The sequence below is a fragment of the Phyllobates terribilis genome, unplaced genomic scaffold (assembly GCF_046119375.1).
Source record: "Phyllobates terribilis strain yellow unplaced genomic scaffold, ASM4611937v1 Scaffold_1__5_contigs__length_1240528914, whole genome shotgun sequence".
NCBI classification, from domain to species: Eukaryota; Metazoa; Chordata; class Amphibia; order Anura; family Dendrobatidae; genus Phyllobates; species Phyllobates terribilis.
Window position 1 is genome coordinate 374,801,431 of NW_027362761.1, and position 19,267 is coordinate 374,820,697.

The window sequence follows — 19,267 nt, forward strand, 5'->3', positions numbered from 1 at the left end:
ATCAAATGGCTGTAGAGAGGTGGCTGGGGTGCTGGGAGTTAACTCCTTTCCAAGAATGTAAATACTATGCATACTCCATGGAAACAAGCTGTGCAATATTTTAGATAAAAGCTCTAATATTAGGAGAACTATGGCAGAAAGAAAACGTAAGTAAATTGTAGCCTTGCTTATTTTCATGCTAACTAACTAAAGCAGTTTAATAACATGAGAATCCCCCTTTACCATTTTTTTAATGAAGAAGAAAAAAAAACATTTTTTTCACCACCATTTTCCGATCACTGTAAATATTCTTTACACTGTATTGTATGGTTTATTACAGTGATACAAAATATGTTCATGTTATTTAGTGATTTGTGATGTTTATTAAAAAAAATGTGATTATCATAACTATTTTCCTTTTTTTTTTTAAATAATTTAAATAATTTTTCAGGAAAAAAATATTAAATATTAGAGGTATATAATAATATACCTTAAATACAGGTATATAGAGATGTACTGGTATTAAAAGATGTATCTCTTTGTACCAGTACAATATGACTGTAGAGAAGATAAATACTATTTCTTTAAGCAGAAAAAATCCTCTTATACTTAGTAGTGCAGGCAGTAACTTACTGCTAAAGTAATTGTCTACCATGCTAAAAGTAGACCAGGAAAGACCAGATTTCAAAAAAAGCAAATAATTAATTGACCAGATATGAAGGAATTTATTGAGCACAGAGAAATGCTTGGAGCACATTCTGCAACGTCCTGGAAGACGACAGTGTACAATAGGAGATGAAAGCACAATCACAGCAGCATTCTGATTGGGATACATGGAATGTGACTGGACCCCCTTCACCCATGGGCCCCTGTGCAGCTTACCCACCTGCACATGCGGTATGTCAGTCCCTGGAAGAATAGTTAAATGTACTTTCACTGCTGAGGTGCATTAATATAGACTATAAAAACGGTTAATATAATATTGTGTAAATTACAAGCAGCAGATTACTCTTTTTACTATGATGGACAAAAAAAGAAATTCCAAAACTGTTCTTAACACCATGAAAATTAGAATGGAAGCTGCAGGGAGCACTTACATTGGATTAGAGTTTACAGGATGAAGGATTACTTGAGGTGCTCGGGGAGGGACTTCAGGCACAACATCTATAGGAAATAATAGGCAGGATTAGAAGAACGCTTCTAAAAACGTAGTATTCAACAAGGATGACAATATTGACAGGATGCAAACATTGTAATGACATTATATTTAGTAATATTTATTAAATACCAGTTCTTAATCTACAACTACTGTATATCTCTGCCATAACAGATATTATAAGATATAAACCAACCAATCAAGCCATATAATAACACTGTGGAATGAGTGTCTAGAGACACATCAAACATTGTCTGAAGGCTGGGCGTCCGAAGCATAGAGCTTTATTCTGTATCACACAGGTACGCTGTAATGTTAAAATATTTATCAAAAGCAACACCAAGATGAAGGAATTAGACAAGAAACTCTGTAGCTCAGCTCCATAGGTCTCCATAAATTAACATTATCAATTCTCCTAGTGATGTCACCATAATGGTTATTTCTTTCTGAAAAAGGATTTGCACAAGAAACGTGAATAGAGTAAGGACATTACCGGGAAATATGAACTGCTGTTTGTACTTGTAGTAATGAGAACCTTGCAGCAAAGATGAGGTACATGGATGAGAGGCGTTATTCGACCCTACAAGAAAAGAAACATCTCAGGCCAACGTTATCTATAACGGTTATCTGATTGGGCTTTACAGACATTTCTATAACCCTCAAGGATTTGGTAATGCTCAGGATTGTACTCAATTAGATATATAAACAAGCATTATGCAACAGCACCCTGCAAACATTATATATGCACAGTAGATTCCACTATTGCTACATATGTAAAAATGTGAGGTTCTTTCAACAAATTTCATCAAAGTAAGTGAGCCCATCTGCCAATCACCAAGTGATCTCTGTTTAGATGGGACACTGATCTATAGACTCACATCTTGCTTTGCTTAGGCCTTAAATGAATAGGATAGGACTTAGTTAAGCTTTGAGCTAATTAAGCATTTCTCGAACGTACAACATAAGAGTACATCCAACGTCGGGTCCCCAATTTTTAAAAATAACATATCGCTTTATCTATAAAAGTCTGATATATCAAAATATAAAATTAACCGCTTGGTAAATACTGTAAATAGCTATGCGTACACAAAGTCTTTTTCTTGCGTTTTTGAGAGGAAACTGAGCAGAAACTCCATGTTCTTGAGGGGTTTTGAGTTTTTGTTGAGGATTTTGAGAGTTTCTACTCAGTTTCCGCTCCAATGCAGTTTTTCTGTTGTCATATCCCCTAAAAAAATGCAATAAAAAGCTTACAAAAAGTCATATGTAAACCTGAATGGTACAACTTCATCACATTACAAGTCCTAGAACATGGCAACACAAATGTCCACATTTTTTTCACCACTTAAATAAAAAAAAACTATATAGGTTTGGTATTCCACTTGAAATGTTCCTGTTCCTGTTCTAGTACATTACATGTTAAAGTGAATGGTGTCATACAAAACTATAACTTGTTCTGCAAAAAACAAGCACTCATATGGCTATGGTGATGGAAAAGTAAAAAAGTTATGGCTTTTAAAGGAAGGTGAGGAAAAAATAAAAGCTGAAAATGAAAATTGCCTATCAAGAAGGAGTTAAACAGTCTTGGAAAGATGGATAAATAGAGTGCAAGGCTAAGGCCATGTTCACATGTTCAGTATTTGGTCATAATTTTACATCAGTATTTGTAAGCAAAACCAGGAGTGGGTGATAAATACAGAAGTGGTGACGTGTTTCTATTATACTTTTCCTCTGATTGTTCCACTCCTGGTTTTGGCTTACAAATACTGATGTAAAATTATGACCAAATACTGAATATGTGACTGTAGCCTAATGAAACATTTGACAGACGGATATCAGCACAACTCAGCTACGCTATGCCAAAGATCCAAAGATTGATACAAGCTGCATTTGCACCTAATGACCCTGTCTAATTCATGAAAAACAGATGCACCTATCCTTCCGACCCTGATTGTATCCACATTGCTTTGAGATGCATGTTATAGCAATTAGTGTGTCACAGTCACTACATTAAAAAATATCAATGGTCATCTCATTCATATAAATAAAATTAATAAAATAAAAATTGCCTATATTGAGCTCTATATATCTCTATCAGGAGTCAAACAAGAGAGCAGAGGGAGGGGACTGCAGCACTAAGAAGAAGCAGGGTGCTCCTGGAGATTGTAGTTTTAGCAGATAACAAGAGAATCACTCATTCAGTTATATGGGGCAGAATGTATAGAGGTGCAAAAGGGGATGAAAAAAAAGACAAAAAGGCAGAAACTGTGCTTTATAAAAAAAATGCCATTGTGGGAACAGCTCATTAAATACTATAGATAGATTCATATTTACAGACATGGTTGTGAAAAAGTATTCAATGTAACAATTTGTCAACCCCTAGCACACAGATATTACACTGGGAAATAATATTTATGAAGCTGAAGAATAAATTTGCCATTGTGTTAGTAAACAGATAAAATCTACATAAAAAGTTGAATGACTTTCTTAAAACAGGTCTTTACTTATTTCTTTACTCACTCTCAGTTGTAGCTTCCCTATAAGCAGGATTGCTAACAAAATCAGTCAACCCAGAAATAAAGCTTCTATGAGCGCCTATGCTGCAGTGTTACCTAGTTATCCAGCAGTTTTCTATATGCACAGTGCCTAATTTAATTACTATATTTCCAGAATGCAGGTTATCACAGCAAGATCAGGAATTAAGCTGGAAGGTAATGTTGGGGAAAAAATGAAACTTAAAAAGACTTAAGGAGAATATAAATTATAACTATTTTTTTAACTGCAAAACTTTAGCAACAGAAATTTACAGACGAAATATTGAATAATTGGCTGAAAGGTTATTAAGTGTGGCAATAAAAGCTTGGACTGCTGGCCAGATCAAATGTTATTATAAATATATAAAATCAATGGATATTACTAAAAATAAACTCTTTATTTTGAATGCGTATTAGTTACAATTAGTAATACAAACCAGTAAGTTTCAGAGTGATTATTTCTTCTCGTTAAATTTGGCAAAAATGGAAACTGTCATGTTTAGGCTGGCTGCACTGCTGGAATGAACAGCCTTGGGATTACAAATTGGTTTTCATTAATACCAGCGTCTTTCTCAAGGTATAAAAGCCAGTTGTTTTACCCTGCACACTTGGTTTTTATACCTTGAGAAAGGCGCCAGTCCGGTGCAGAAACGCGTTGGTATTAATAAAAATAATATTTGGAATACCATGGCTCTTCATTCCCGCTGCGCTGCCAACCTAAACGTGACAGTTTCCATTTTTGCCATTATACATCTGGAAGAACCATTTCCTTCAGCCACGGGACTACGCTTCTATAGCTGTTGTGCCTGTACATGATACCGTCAGGCAAGCGATAACATTGCTTATACTTATCCTTTACCAGATGGTATTGCCCTATATTGTGTGCACTTCTATCTCTCCCCAGACCCCAGAGCTTCTCATTAAATTTGACAGTTTTAGGCAATGACCATAGTGCCTCCAACGCTAATGTGAACAGCACCTAACCTGACAGTTCAATGGAAATGCACAAGACACCCACATTTTTGACTGATATCAGCTTGGTCCAGTTAGTTGCTATTTCTTCTCCTGAGCTGCTCACATTGAAGATTTGACCTGACATTTTGGCTATTTCCTACATTATGCAGCAGGATACGAAAAGTACAGGAGTCACAATAAGGTAGTATCTATGAATTTGCAAATATGTGATATATGATTACATTTTCACAATCTTGATATTAATAATAATGATATTAATAATACAATCGTTTGCAAATAGAGTTATTTGATACCATTTAAAAAAAATAATAAAATACATAAATTTAAAGGCTAATAATCTATAGTGACCAATTTTGATGTAGCTTTAACTTTTACAAAGTATTACCAGACATATACAAGCAGACTGGCTAATAATCTGTTGGTTATTGGGGCATTCTTAGCTTCTTGCTTTAAACCAAAACGTCTAATATTCATATATACAGTCACACAGGCTGAGCTGTGAGGAGGATATGAGGGATACATGCATACATCATTACGTAGGTATCATGTCCATAGAGCAACCTATAGGGTTGTATAAAGACAATCTGCCCTCCAATGCTCCAGCCAACGTTTATTGATATTTACTGAGCACACCAGAACCCCCTGATATGTGACATAACTAATGTAACCTTTCCTGTGTCAGTAATGCAGCACAGAATTAGGTTGTGAAGCTCTTTGTCTGTCCCAGGTGGGCTTTGGTACCTGGTAAGTTGAACGGCTTCTGCTGGCGGGTGCATTGTGGGGATGGGTGGAGAGGAGAGGGTGGGGTGGCGCTGGGGGGAAGCGGAGGAGCAGGTGAGGACGGTGTGGAGGATGTTGTAGAGGAAGGGTTGCTGCTGGAATCTGGCTGGTAGGGCACTGGAATGTGGTCCTGGGAAAACAAAAGAGATAATACATTTGGAAGCAGATGAGAGGAGAGCAGACGCACAGTGACACATTGGACAAAACTCATTTTCAGAAATTTATAAGTATAGGTTAACATGACCGCGTAGTCATCATCACAGTACTGTAATAAATGCAAACCAGCAAAGTCAGGGTGGATCATAGGTATATATTGATCTGTATAGGGTATAGTGTGGTCTAACACCACTATTTCCATTTCCATCTGGAAAACTCTGTTGGGCTGGTGGTTAACAGAATCCTAATCAAGCTTTTTTTTTACACTCACAGACATTAGGAAACTTAGCTATAAGGAGTTGTTTGACAAATTTCTCACAGTAATTAACTAATCGCCACCAGTATGCACCATAGATTATACCTCTACTCTGTCTGCATGGCTAAACTCAGAAACATTTGGGCTCTTTACTAGAGATGAGCGGATCATTTGAAATTCAAATTTGCAGTCTCTGCCGGACTTATCCCCAAAATTTGATTCAAATCAAAGAAATTTGCCGGGAATCGCATTACTGGAATGTTTGTAATTGCTCAGATATAGAGAAAGAGAGAGAGACATTTTGCTTCAATATGATCTGTATAGCCAGTCTATAGAACATAAGCACTCCAGCACCACACCACCACACCTAATAACCAGTGCATGCAGACCAACACATAAAAAACTCCCCCGCATTTTCCGGTCCTGCTAATAATCCACTGTGTGTGAAAGGAGTATTTGAGGATGTGGTTGCTATTGGATTGTCCACATTTTCCATTGCTGGTTTAGGGTGTATCTGCTTTAAAGTTCAAGTGAAAGCAAGTCTATAGAAAAAAACACTCCGGCACCACACCACCACACCTAATAACCAGTGCATGCAGAACCCCACATAAAAACTGCAACTGAGATGAAGTCCAACACCTCCCTCACCGCCTTTTCCTGTTCCTACACACCGCTCATATGTCCTATATGCAACAATAAAAAACAATGCTATCTTTTGGATTTGGTGAGTGCTGCCTTTCTTCTTTCCTCATCCGTTGATGATCTGTATAGCCTACTTACCCGGTGATTCTGCCATACAAGCTGCCAGTCCTGACCCTACTGTGCTCCACTGACAACCCAGGTATTGGCCAACACCAAACAAGCCATCATAGTCCTCTCGATAAATGGGGTAGACCATGTGCCATGTAATATCAGAGCTGTAGAGTAGTAGGGAGTAGCCACGCAAAACCTCATTACCCCATTCTCTGATGCAGTGTGGGAAATGGTGCCAGACTAGGTTTTTTTGTGATCCTTTCAAAATGAATCTCAAAGAGTTTAAGTTTGCGTGGAATTGCGAATTTCAGAAAATTTGACTAAAAGTTGATCCTCCACAGATTGATCTGAACTTTACCCTTATATAATAACCAATACTGTATTATTTAGGGTAGGGCAATCAATAACCATAAAGCATGAAAACACTGTCAAACAAATCCCTATATCTTAGCTGCTTGGACTCCTCTAGGCGTTACATGGAGGTGTTAAAGAATACTGCAGTTTTATCTGAATTATTGGAGCCTCAGTGGTTCTGTAGCTATGTCAGGATGGGCAACAGTCATAAGCCCCTCATAAAAAACAGCAAGCAAAGTACAAGTGAAGTCAATGAGTTAAGGCAGCAACTTATAGTGACTTGGTGAAATGCATTGTCAAAAACCAAAGCTTAGCCCCAACATAGCCCACGTGTTCTGTGGGAATGACTATAAGATAAGTCTGGATGCAAAAGGTACAAGTTGATTTTTTGCTATCACTGAGCCTGATTTTTTTCCCACACAGTTTCTCAGTCCTCCTCCTCACCAGTGTTTGTTTGTTTTTTCATTATCTTATTTTATTTATATGTAAAGACACAATGCCTAAAATCCCTACATACCATCTGGAAGAGGCTGGAAGCAGATGGCTCCACAGCCATCCAGTCACTTCTACAAAGGAACAAGTGAACATTGTGCCCTCAGCATAACCCCTCTGTCACTCGCCCACTGCTCCTGTAGTAACTCAAGCATGATCTTCAGCGCATTCATCAAGAACCTTGTGACGTTAATCAATGAATGGCCTTATAACATTAAAGTCAATAAACAATAAATCAGGTTAAGATAATATAACATCAAAAATTCAATAATATATACAATATATACACAAATTATTCTTCTAATATTCTATTGGGAATTGTCACTGAAGTGTAAGCTCTGTGGTAAGGAAGCATTTACTTCTGAACGTATCATATACGTTACATGCAGAGGACTGTCATTTTCTATTATACGCCCAATATATTTCAAGTCAAATGAGGAAACGATCTTCACACGGCAACTTATTAAAGCATTTTTAATTTTTTTCATGTAAATGTCTCGGCTCTGTTCTATATATAAAGCCATTTGTTCTAAAAAGAAAATAAAGCGCCTTTGGAAATATTTGTCATTGTCTAGATTCGCCCAAATGAATTGTTCAGGGATGGCAGGGAAACATATATGTCTGAAGACGAAAGCAGGAACCTATGTAATAATCTCAGATAAAATTGCCATTTTGCTCTCTATTTCAAGCGTCACTGTTATTTCTGGTCCGTCTGTTCAATCCTAGTTTAGTGTTATGTTTATCCCAAACATTTCACCATTTTATTATATTTTATTGCTTAAGCTGTTTGCTTGGGGCACTGCATTTTCTACATTGATATCATAATCTCAGAGGGAGAAAAAAAAAGAGGAAAACTTACAGTAGAAACCCCTAGTGTTCAGGAAAAAACATATTTAAAATTATAATAAATATCAACCTCCCTCCAAACATCCCCCCTCCAACATATATATATATATATATATATATATATATATATATATATATATATAAATAATGAAATATTTGTTGCAATAATCATAACTTCTTAATTTGTTCTGTGCTTAAAATTTACCATAATTATATTCTATATCATTGTATATAGTGCACATGTTTCATTTTGGATTTTCCAGGCAAAACAGGGTGCCCACTATTGGCATATTGGTTGTCACCTAACTTTCTCAAAAACAGACTTAATTATAGGGAACTTGTCAGGTTCTCCGACTGTCCCAAACTGCTACTATACTGGTATAGAAACGGATTTGCTTATTCTCATAAGGCGTCTTATTTTGCACACTAACGTTCCTATTTTGTAGAAATGAACTTTGATCTTGCAGTGTCACCTATGATAATGAGGCAGGACTAGTCCGGTGAGGGTCTTTTCCCCTGGACTAGTCCTGCCTCAGATCCTCTATTCACACCTCCCTGGACATGATTGACAGCCTGTATGCACAACTCGTTAAGTTAAAATCATTAGACAGGCTGTTATCAAGCCTAGGGAGAAAATCCAAGGCAGTACTAGTCTAGGGGAAGAGACTCTCTGCCAGATTAGTCCTGCCTCATTTGTATACAGAGAATGGTAAAAACTCAACTTTACAAGATAAGAACATAAATGTGCCACATAAAACAATTTATCAGAATACATAATCCCCATCCAGACTGTTATAGTGACGATCAAGGAACCTGTCCACTTCCCTTTAATCATAGAGGTTTCTGTAGTATGAATTCCCCTCCAACCCCATTAAAGGGGTTGTATCAAGATTGTTAATTATGTCCTATCCACTGGAACCCATATTAGTCCTGAGAACCAGGGGTGTGAAGAGACCCCCATGTGAATGGTGTGGAGGTCATCTATGTGCACCTCCATTCCATTAATGGGAGTGCTGAAGACCACAAACGCTTGGCTATCTCTGGCAGTACCATTAAGAATGAATGGAGCAGAGGTGCACATGATTGACAACCACTCCATTCACAAGGGGGTCTCTTCAGAGTCTTGGTTCTCAGGATCGATAGAGGTACCAGCAGTCAAACCGCCAGCGATTGGGAAGTCGTACCCTATCCTATGGATAAGAGAACTTCAAGATTTGGTATAATCTACTTATCACAATAATAGAAAAACTATTTTTATAGTGACGCGCCCCTGGGCCTTCTGTGTCGTGCGGCATCGCGCGCATGGGGGCTTACCCGGAGCCGGATCAGATGGGGGTAGTAGTCTCGTGGCGGTGACCCGGTCCGTGCCCAGGGAGTCAAACTAAGTGGCGGTCTATTAGCAGTGGATGTTGGATGACTACGCCACCCGTTGAATGCAGCTTTGGAGCTGCCGCTGCAGGGCAGACCGCTGAGGCCGGTGGAAGGATGGTGCAGCGGGGATGGTATAACCCCCAACGGGAGGGGTATGGCCTCAGGGCAGCAGGTGTAGATGATGGAGGTTGTGATGGTGCAGCAAGGAGAGTCAGAAACGTATGGTGCAGTTTCAGGGTTTTTACTCACAGATGGTACTTCAGTCACTTCGGCCGGGAGTGACCACCCGAGCCGTACTGCGTTCACCAGGTGCGGGACTCGGCTAACCCCCAGGCAGTTCCGGAGCGTGGTCCTGAGCTCCCCTCTCTCTCTCTTTCTGCTGGCCGTCCCCACCAGGGATCCACCTTTGTCCGGCTCCCTCGGGCCTCTTGGTGGTTAAACCTTCTCTGGCTTTCCTGACCCTACTCGTGGTGTGCCTTCCTGGTGGATATGGTGAGGGTCGTGGCAAAACTTGACCACGACCTCCGGTTCCTGGCTGAGGATCATTAGCCTCCACCAGTTTGGGTTCCGGTACCCGTTTCCGCCAACCCTTCACCCGGTAACTTGTGGGATCTCAGGGTTCCCTCTGGCTCTGCATCTCTGGGCCTTTCTTCCTCCTCTCCACTACAAGCCTGGCCCCGGAGCTGGGCCCAGCCGGAGCCACAGCTCCCTGTCAGCCCTCCTGGCTGAGCTCCTCTGCTCTGCTCCTCCTCAGACTGACTGACCCTGTCATAAGATGGTGCCCACCATATATACTCCCTCTATGTGTGAGCCCAGGTGACTAGCACCCAATGGGCTCCTATCTCTATGCCCAGAGCCCCTCCCCTATCTGCCCCTACACTACTGGGATGTTCCACCCCCCCCTCCCACTCCAGCCAGGGACAGACACTGTCGTACCTGCACATTCACCTAGTGGGAGTACCATTGATCTGTCCCCCGGAAATGGGATGAGTGTAGTGCATGCAGCTAGCTGAGCACAGTCCCACACTCCATCCTTACCCGGGAGTGGAATACCACACCTCTGGCTCGAGGTGCACTACCCCTGTAGCAGCCGAGTCCTCGGGGTGCTACAATAGCACCAATATATTCCGCAGCACTTTACAATTCAGAGGGGACATGTACAGACAAGATAAGACATTGTAGAATAACACATAGTTTAACACATACCAAAAGGAGTGAGGGCCCTGCTCACAAGCTTACAATCTATGAGGAAATGGGGGGGGAGGGCACAAAATGAAAAAATAAAAGTGTTTGTCGTGTAAGGTCCAGCCGTCAGTATGATAAATAGGGGAGTTCAATAACACTGCATTAATCCCTATAAATCTAGATGCAACTAGACTTCAGTGCAAGATCAATTCATTTATTGTACACAAGTCTTGCCTTTGTAATCTATTATCTGTAATGATAAATGTGCGGTCATTTACACATATGTATGCCAGCACTATATTTTCTGTATATTTTATGCGGAAAGTAAGGCCTTAGAATACTGGAGTCTATATCCCAAAGAGACGACACCCTCAAATAACCAGCAATACCACTGAAGGGCCGGCATCAGCACCCGGCGCACCCGGGAAAGTGCCGGGACTCTGAGCAGGCGGGGGGCCCACTCATCGTCGGGCACCCCGGCGCGCTATGGGACCCGTGAGCGGTCCGGTACCGGTGTCAGCAGCCGCTCAGGTCAGAGGGCGCGGTGATGTATTTACACCACGCTCTCTCCTAAGCCGTCACACGCAGAGCAGAGCGGGAAGACGCTGGAGTCCGGAGCAGCGGCAGCAGGTGAGAAGTGAGGTGAATATTTGATTTTTTTTTTCATATGTACAGTGCTGGCCAAAAGTATTGCACCCCTGCAATTCTGTCAGATAATACTCAGTTTCTTCCTGAAAATGATTGCAATCACAAATTCTTTGGTATTATTCTCTTCATTTAATTTGCTTGCAAGGAAAAAACACAAAAGAGAATGAAGCAAAAAATCAAATCATTGATCATTTCACACAAAACTCCAAAAAAGAGTCGGACAAAAGTATTGGCACCCTCAGCCTAATACTTGGTTGCACAACCTTTAGCTAAAATAACTGCGAACAACCGCTTCCGGTAACCATCAATGAGTTTCTTACAATGCTCTGCTGGAATTGTAGACCATTCTTCTTTGGCAAACTGCTCCAGGTCCCTGATATTTGAAGGGTGCCTTCTCCAAACTGCCATTTTGAGATCTCTCCACAGGTGTTCTATGGGATTCAGGTCTGGACTCATTGCTGGCCACCTTAGAAGTCTCCAGTGCTTTCTCTCAAACCATTTTATAGTGCTTTTGGAAGTGTGTTTTGGGTCATTGTCCTGCTGGAAGACCCATGACCTCTGAGGGAGACCCAGCTTTCTCACACTGGGCCCTACATTAGGCTGCAAAATTTGTTGGTAGTCTTCAGACTTCATAATGCCATGCACACGGTCAAGCAGTCCAGTGCCAGAGGCAGCAAAGCAACCCCAAAACATCAAGGAACCTCCGCCATGTTTGACTGAGGGACCATGCTCTTTTCTTTGAATGCCTCTTTTTTTTTCCTGTACACTCTATGTTGATGCTTTTTCCCAAAAAGCTCTACTTTTGTCTCATCTGACCAGAGAACATTCTTCCAAAACATTTTAGGCTTTCTCAGGTAAGTTTTGGCAAACTCCAGTCTGGCTTTTTTATGTCTCGGGGTAAGAAGTGGGGTCTTCCTGGGTATCCTACCATACAGTCCCTTTTCATTCAGACGCCGACGGATAGTACGGGTTGACACTTGTACCCTCGGACTGAAGGGCAGCTTGAACTTGTTTGGATGTTAGTCGAGGTTCTTTATTCATCATCCGCACAATCTTGCGTTGAAATCTCTCGTCAATTTTTCTTTTCCGTCCACATCTAGGGAGGTTAGCCACAGTGCCATGGGCTTTAAACTTCTTGATGACACTGCGCACGGAAGACACAGGAACATTCAGGTCTTTGGAGATGGACTTGTAGCCTTGAGATTGCTCATGCTTCCTCACAATTTGGTTTCTCAAGTCCTCAGACAGTTCTTTGGTCTTCTTTCTTTTCTCCATGCTCAATGTGATACACACAAGGACACAGGACAGAGGTTGAGTCAACTTTAATCCATGTTAACTGGCTGCAAGTGTGATTTAGTTATTGCCAACACCTGTTAGGTGCCACAGGTAAGTTACAGGTGCTGTTAATTACACGAATTAGAGAAGCATCACATGATTTTTCAAAGGGTGCCAATACTTTTGTCCACCCCCTTTTTTAGGTTTGGTGTGGAATTATATCCAATTTGGCTTTAGGACAATTCTTTTTGTGTTTTTTTCATTGAAGACAAATTAAATGAAGAGAATAATACCAAAGAATTTGTGATTGCAATCATTTTCAGGAAGAAACTGAGTATTATCTGACAGAATTGCAGGGGTGCCAATACTTTTGGCCAGCACTGTATGGAGGCATGGGGCATTATATGGTGGGGGGGGACAAGGGAAATCCTGCATGGGGCATCATATGGGGGGGGGGGACAAGTGACATCCTGCATGGGGCATTATGTGGGGGGACGACAAGTGACATTCTGCATGGGGCATTATATGGGGGGGGTGACATCCGGCATGGAGCACTATATGGTGGGGGGGGACAAGTGACATCCTGCAAGGGGCATTATATGGGGGGGTGACATGCTGCATGGGGCATCATATGGGGGAAGAAGTGACATCCTGAATGGGTCATTATATGGGGGGGAGGTGACATCCTGAATGGGGCATTATGTGGGGGGGAGAGGTGACATCCTGCATGGGGCATTATATGGGGGGAGGATAGGTGACATCCTGCATGGGGTATTATATGGGGGGGTGGGTGACATCCTGCATGGGTCATTATATGGGGGGGGAGAGGTGACATCCTGCATGGGGCATTACATGGGGGGGGTGACATCCTGCATGGGGCATTATATGGGGGGGGTGACATCCTGCATGAGGCATTATAGGGGGGGGGAGATGACATCCTGCATGGGGCAATATAAGGGGGGAGGGTGACATCCTGCATGGGGCATTATGTGGGGGCCAGTATCCTGTATGGAGCGTTATATGGGGACCAGTATCCTGTATGGAGCGTTATATGGGGACCAGTATCCTGTATGGAGCGTTATATGGGGACCAGTATCCTGTATGGGGACCAGAATCCTGTATGGAGCGTTAAATGGGGACCAGTATCCTGTATGGAGCATTATATGGGGACCAGTATCCTGTATGGAGCGTTATATGGGGACCAGTATTCTGCATGGAGCAATATATGGGGCCCATAATACTGTATGGAGGACTATACTGTCCGGTCTGCACTGTGCGTTGAGAGAATTCACCGGTTTCTGAGCTATTGTAGAATTTACAATAGATATCACTCATGTAATGTAAGAAGTGATATTTTTGGCCTTGTACTATATATATATTTCTATGCGGTATCTGTGCATCATGAATCATGGTATGTGTTAAAGGGGCCCACTGAGACTCTTTCAACCTGGGCCCACAAAAACCTGGAGCCGGTCCTGACTGAAGGCAATGGGAAGTTCAATGTTTCCGATCGAGGAGTAACTCTGAGTTATATCTTACATTATAAATGAGAAGAACATGCTGTAATTGCAATGACTGGCATAAAACAAATCAATGTAATGCAATCAGGTCTGTGTTTCCTGTTATCTGTTGTGTAGTGTAGACGTGTGTATCTATCATTTGTCCCTGACTCTATTCATCTGTACAGATGCATTATCATCCATGCCAGGCCTGTAAATTCTCCGTTACATATATCCATATGTCTCAGCTATTGATACTGACAACATGAATAAATCAGATTTGAGGAACATAGCTTCCTACATTGTCCCTTTATAACAATCCTCCATCTAAACCAGAACTAGATGATTGTATGCTGGTAGTAAGCAATAAGGTCTGTCTGACGCTTGCAGTAAACCAGACGCCATGTCTTAAAAGTAATGGGGGAATTTCGCTATGATTATTTATGAGGCACATGCAGAATTCATGTATGGCATTTTTCTGTTTGCTTATTTCTCTAGTCTGGTCATCTTCTGTGTTTTATCCCATCATGGACAGATAATATGTAGATAAACTGGTCAATATTGACTTACCTTGTTAATCTTGTTGGTTTTAGGAAGGGTTTGGCTAATATGGAGGTCTGAGTATCGTGGAGGTTTTCTTAAAGGATTGTTGATGTCGCATGGAACGGATTCAGTCCTAACTAGTCGTGCTAAAATTAAAATAAATCGCCTGTTAGTAATAATCAACTTTAGGCAGGTAGAATTTTTTTTAACCATTTAGAAGTAACCAATAAATATGCTTAATTTAACCCTTTTGTCACAGCAGCACATTCTATACAAGAAACTGTACGCTACGACAGCTACTCCAAGAGTATAGTATTACACTATATCAACAGTGGTTAATGGCGTTCATCAAGGCAAACAGATTCTATTGAACTGGGAATACAAGGATCTTAAGTCTTTGGCCACAGCCCCATTATCAGTATTTGGTCAGTATTCGGTCAGTATTTTTCTCAGGAGTGGGAGCCAAAACCAGGAGTGGGTGATAAATGCAGAATTGGTGACTTGTTTCTATTATACCTTTTCTCTGATTGTTCCTCTCCTGGTTTTAGCTCCCACTCCTGAGAAAAAATACTGACCGAATACTGATAGTGGGGCCGTGGCCTTTAAAGGAAATCTGCCAGCAGTTTTTTCTACATAATCTAAAGGTGGTGTGAAGTAGGGACTGAGAAACTGATTTCAGTGATGTGTCACTTACTAGGCTGTGTTGTAGTTTCATTACAATGAGTGTTTTATCAGCAAAAGATTATCATTGCCGGATGTTTTGCCAACTTGCCAACGAGTCCAACCCCACTCCAGCACTTATTAGCAGCTTACTGTAAATTAATAATGTACACAAAAATGCCATGGTGTGAACAGGGTCAGATTTCTGAGCACTTCTAGATCTACAGCAAAGAAAACCCTGATGCATCACCACTACTGCACCCAGTATAGTAAAGGACACATCACTGGAATCAGGGCCTCTGTCTCTACATTATTCTGCTCTCAGATCAGGCAGCAAAAACCTGGTGACAGATTCCCTTCAATGTAATATAGTGCCTTGATTCTGGAAAGCATAGACTTCTCAAAGACTAGAAAATACATGTAATCTGTCATTAGCTACATAAGTTTTTACAGAAGTATTTCACGTACTCTATTTATGCAAAATGCAGTGGTCTCTAAAATCTGCTATTGACGGCTGAACTAAAACATAGAATATATTGCAAAATGCATGCACTTTTGATAGTATCAGAGTGTTTCTTACTCATGTAATATGACCTTATTGTTTTCGTTATTCCTGTTTTGTTACATAATGTTCTGCATTATACCTCTGCAGTCATACAAGTAATGAATAGAATTGTACTGTGACTGTATTCTAGGCATCATTCCAGTACTGCTCTGACTACAATTTCTCTGTTAATACTCCTGTGCTGTGGCATTATTACCTTTATATTGCCTGTGCAGAGATTGTATTGTTTGTTTTTCCTGTCCTGTGGCTTTACTGTTTATTATCTCCGTGGTAGACAACCCGCACATATGACTGGTGCAGAATCCTGCTTCTTTGAAATACTTGTGATGGTGGCCATTCACTTTGGAGACTGATAAAAAGGGCCGACAGCTATTCCCTTCAACCCCAACTCCCCCACACCATAAGGGCAGGTGCAGATGGCCGTAGAGTCCCTCATCCAAGAGAATTAGGCCAATACACAAATGACACTCCGATCAAACTCTGATCAGAGTGTGAGCCGATTACTTCATATGAAAGAATAGGGGCACACTGGCAGAAGATGAAGGACAAAGTTTCCCCATTGTGTCAGTGCATGGAAAACTGACTGGACTGCACTCAGATGTCATCCGAGAGCAGTCCGATGTTTTCCATGCACTTATTGACTTGCACGGCCGAGTGCGATCCAAATATCAGATCAAACTCGGATATGCAACGATTTTTTTCCTCGGACATGTGTACGGGCCTATAGACTAACATTGGTCCGGGGGTGCATTCCGATGTTTTGTCAGATTGCACTCGGACCGATAATACGGTCGTCTGCACAAGCTCTTATACAGAGGCACAATGAAGAGAGGAGAGTGAGCTGCTACCACATATTTTTGGAGGTGACTTATCTCCCTTGGGTTGTTCATAACAACTTGGCATGTTTAAACCCAACATGCCTGACCCTTCTGTCCTCCAACTTATGCCGATGAAGAAAAGTCAGAGCAACCTTATACACATTGGATGCACAGCTGATCGCGCCAGAATCAGCAGGTTTGGTCCACAAATATCTATGACTTTGCAGTGGAGTGATAGCACTTTGTGCATTTTTGGGAAGTGAGTATATGAAATGCAGAGAATGTAGTTGCACCTTGGAACTGGTGTCTATGGTTTTCCAATCCTCCAGTTTTACAAGTTTCCCTTCTACGTAGCTTAGCTCGTAACTATACGCAGGGTTATATTTTTACTACAAAAACCTGCATATAATACATTTTATTTCAAAATGAGTTTCTGGCAGATACAGTTTTCTTTTCCCTTTTTTTGTGGTAGCATAGATAGATTAACATAACAGTAAAATATCACCAGCGCACATAGTGACCTGCTTAACACTGTACACAATGGTCTTATTTCCCCTGAATATTAAGAAAGGTACAGTAAATCTGCTGGTGACACGCAATACACAATGCTGAATGAATTCTCTTTATTTCACTTTGATTATATTTACAATACCTAATAAACATGCTGACTGCTGAAATCTTATAACTGAAGTCTTTGTCCCTACGGGATACATACCTCCCCGATGTATAATTAATAAATGACACGGAGGGGCCTCTTTGGTGCATTTGTTGTGGCACTTTAGCCTATAAAGCAAAAAAGAAAGAACATAATGAACTAGTTAGTGTAACAAATCAATTAGTAATAAATAAACTAATATGGAAGCAAGAGACATAGTTACAGAATTAGATTTCAGTGGTGAAATCAGAACTATAATGAAAGCATATCAGTGTCGCCCATTCACCAAAAAAATGTATCAGACACAAACTAAAAATAGAAAAAAAAAGAAATTGCAGAATTCACTTTTTTATGAAAGTAGAAAGCTTTAGTTTGGATCACTGGTCATGGTATGAGCACTAATTGTCAACTAATTAAAAGGTAATTAGCCTAACAACTGGTACAGAAGAAAAAAAATCTTGCATAAAGTAGAGATTACACACCACGCTGCTAAGTTTGGATGAGTTTTCCTGCCCACCCCTTAGTAAATATAACTGCGCTGAAGTTTGGGCAGTATATGATCAAATACCAATCGTTTTCTAGATTGATTTTGTACTCGTTTTCATTTTTATGTTGGAGATTGAGTTCCCTCTATTATAGTCAGAGCTGCTGAGAACTTTGTGAAGGTTATTTCCAAATACAAAACAGAGTCAAGCATGTGACTGATGTCTCTGCAGTTCATAGTGAAAAAAGACCTGTTATTTAGTGGTGTGCTCCTGACTGTTCTTGGCCATTAGATTTATTTGGTAAATCTAAAGTGTGAAGGTGAAAATAAAAGGCACAAGGAAGACATAAGAGGCCACACATGGTAAAGATGGCTGTGCGCTGCTGCTGAAAATAGCAGGGTGTGCTGATAAACCTTCTGCGTGCATTCATAAGATTCACTCCTATATGTTAATGACCCAAATATATTAAAATGTATATATAAAATCTTCCTTATATTTGACTTCTAGAGGCAAAAGTAAATATTTCACAGTAACCATGCATATATAAAAATTAAGGAAAAAGTAAACACATAATTTAAAGATCTGTATTAAAGGGAATCTGTCACCAGGTTTTTGCATAGTCCTTGATTCTAGCACTGTATCACTTACTACTTAGGGAGCTGCTGGCTGTAGTTTTAATAAAATCATTGTTTTATCAGCTTAGATCTACTAGTTCTCTGGTTGCTGAGCTCTGTATAACCCGCACACACCATTGATTGGCAGCTTTCTGGCTAAAAAGAAAGAAAGCTGCCAATCAGAGCTGTGGGTGGGGTTATACAGAGCTCATGACTATGGAGGAATACATAGCTGAAGGTTCACTAGTCCGCTAGTGATAATCTCCAGCTGATAAAACATTGATTTTATCAAAACTACAGCAAGCAGAAGTAAGTGACACATAGCTGGAATCAGGGTCTCTGCCTGTACATTGTGCTGCTCTCAGATTAGGTGTCAAAACAAGTTGACAGATTCCCTTTAAGGCCCATCTAGCCAGGCCAATAATTGGGGAATGAGCATTCCAAGGAACATTTGTCCTGACTATTAGACCGCCTAAACAGTCCGGAAAACACTCGATTGTTGAGTGCAACTATTTTTAAGCTTTCTTAAAAATGATCATGTTCGGCGGCAATTTGTTCTGTGTAAACAGATGATGTGCTGCTGATAACATGATATTGTATGTGCACAGAACAATCATATTAATCATTATTCTTTGTGCATAGAATTCTGATTGGCTGTTGTCTAAATTCAT

General features: G+C 40.6%; 1 protein-coding gene across 2 annotated transcripts in view; it reads right to left on the minus strand.

Moving 5' to 3' along the window:
• KSR2 (kinase suppressor of ras 2) overlaps nucleotides 1–19,267 on the minus strand; it is a 757,356-nt gene that overhangs the window by 247,550 nt on the left and 490,539 nt on the right. For both annotated transcript variants that reach the window (XM_073676379.1, XM_073676380.1), the window contains exons 8-12: nucleotides 17,558–17,625; nucleotides 14,827–14,945; nucleotides 5,383–5,551; nucleotides 1,629–1,715; nucleotides 1,077–1,143 (exon numbers count right to left, since the gene is read on the minus strand). In XM_073676379.1, coding sequence (XP_073532480.1) covers nucleotides 1,077–1,143; nucleotides 1,629–1,715; nucleotides 5,383–5,551; nucleotides 14,827–14,945; nucleotides 17,558–17,625 — 510 coding nt within the window. The remainder of the gene's footprint in view (nucleotides 1–1,076; nucleotides 1,144–1,628; nucleotides 1,716–5,382; nucleotides 5,552–14,826; nucleotides 14,946–17,557; nucleotides 17,626–19,267) is intronic.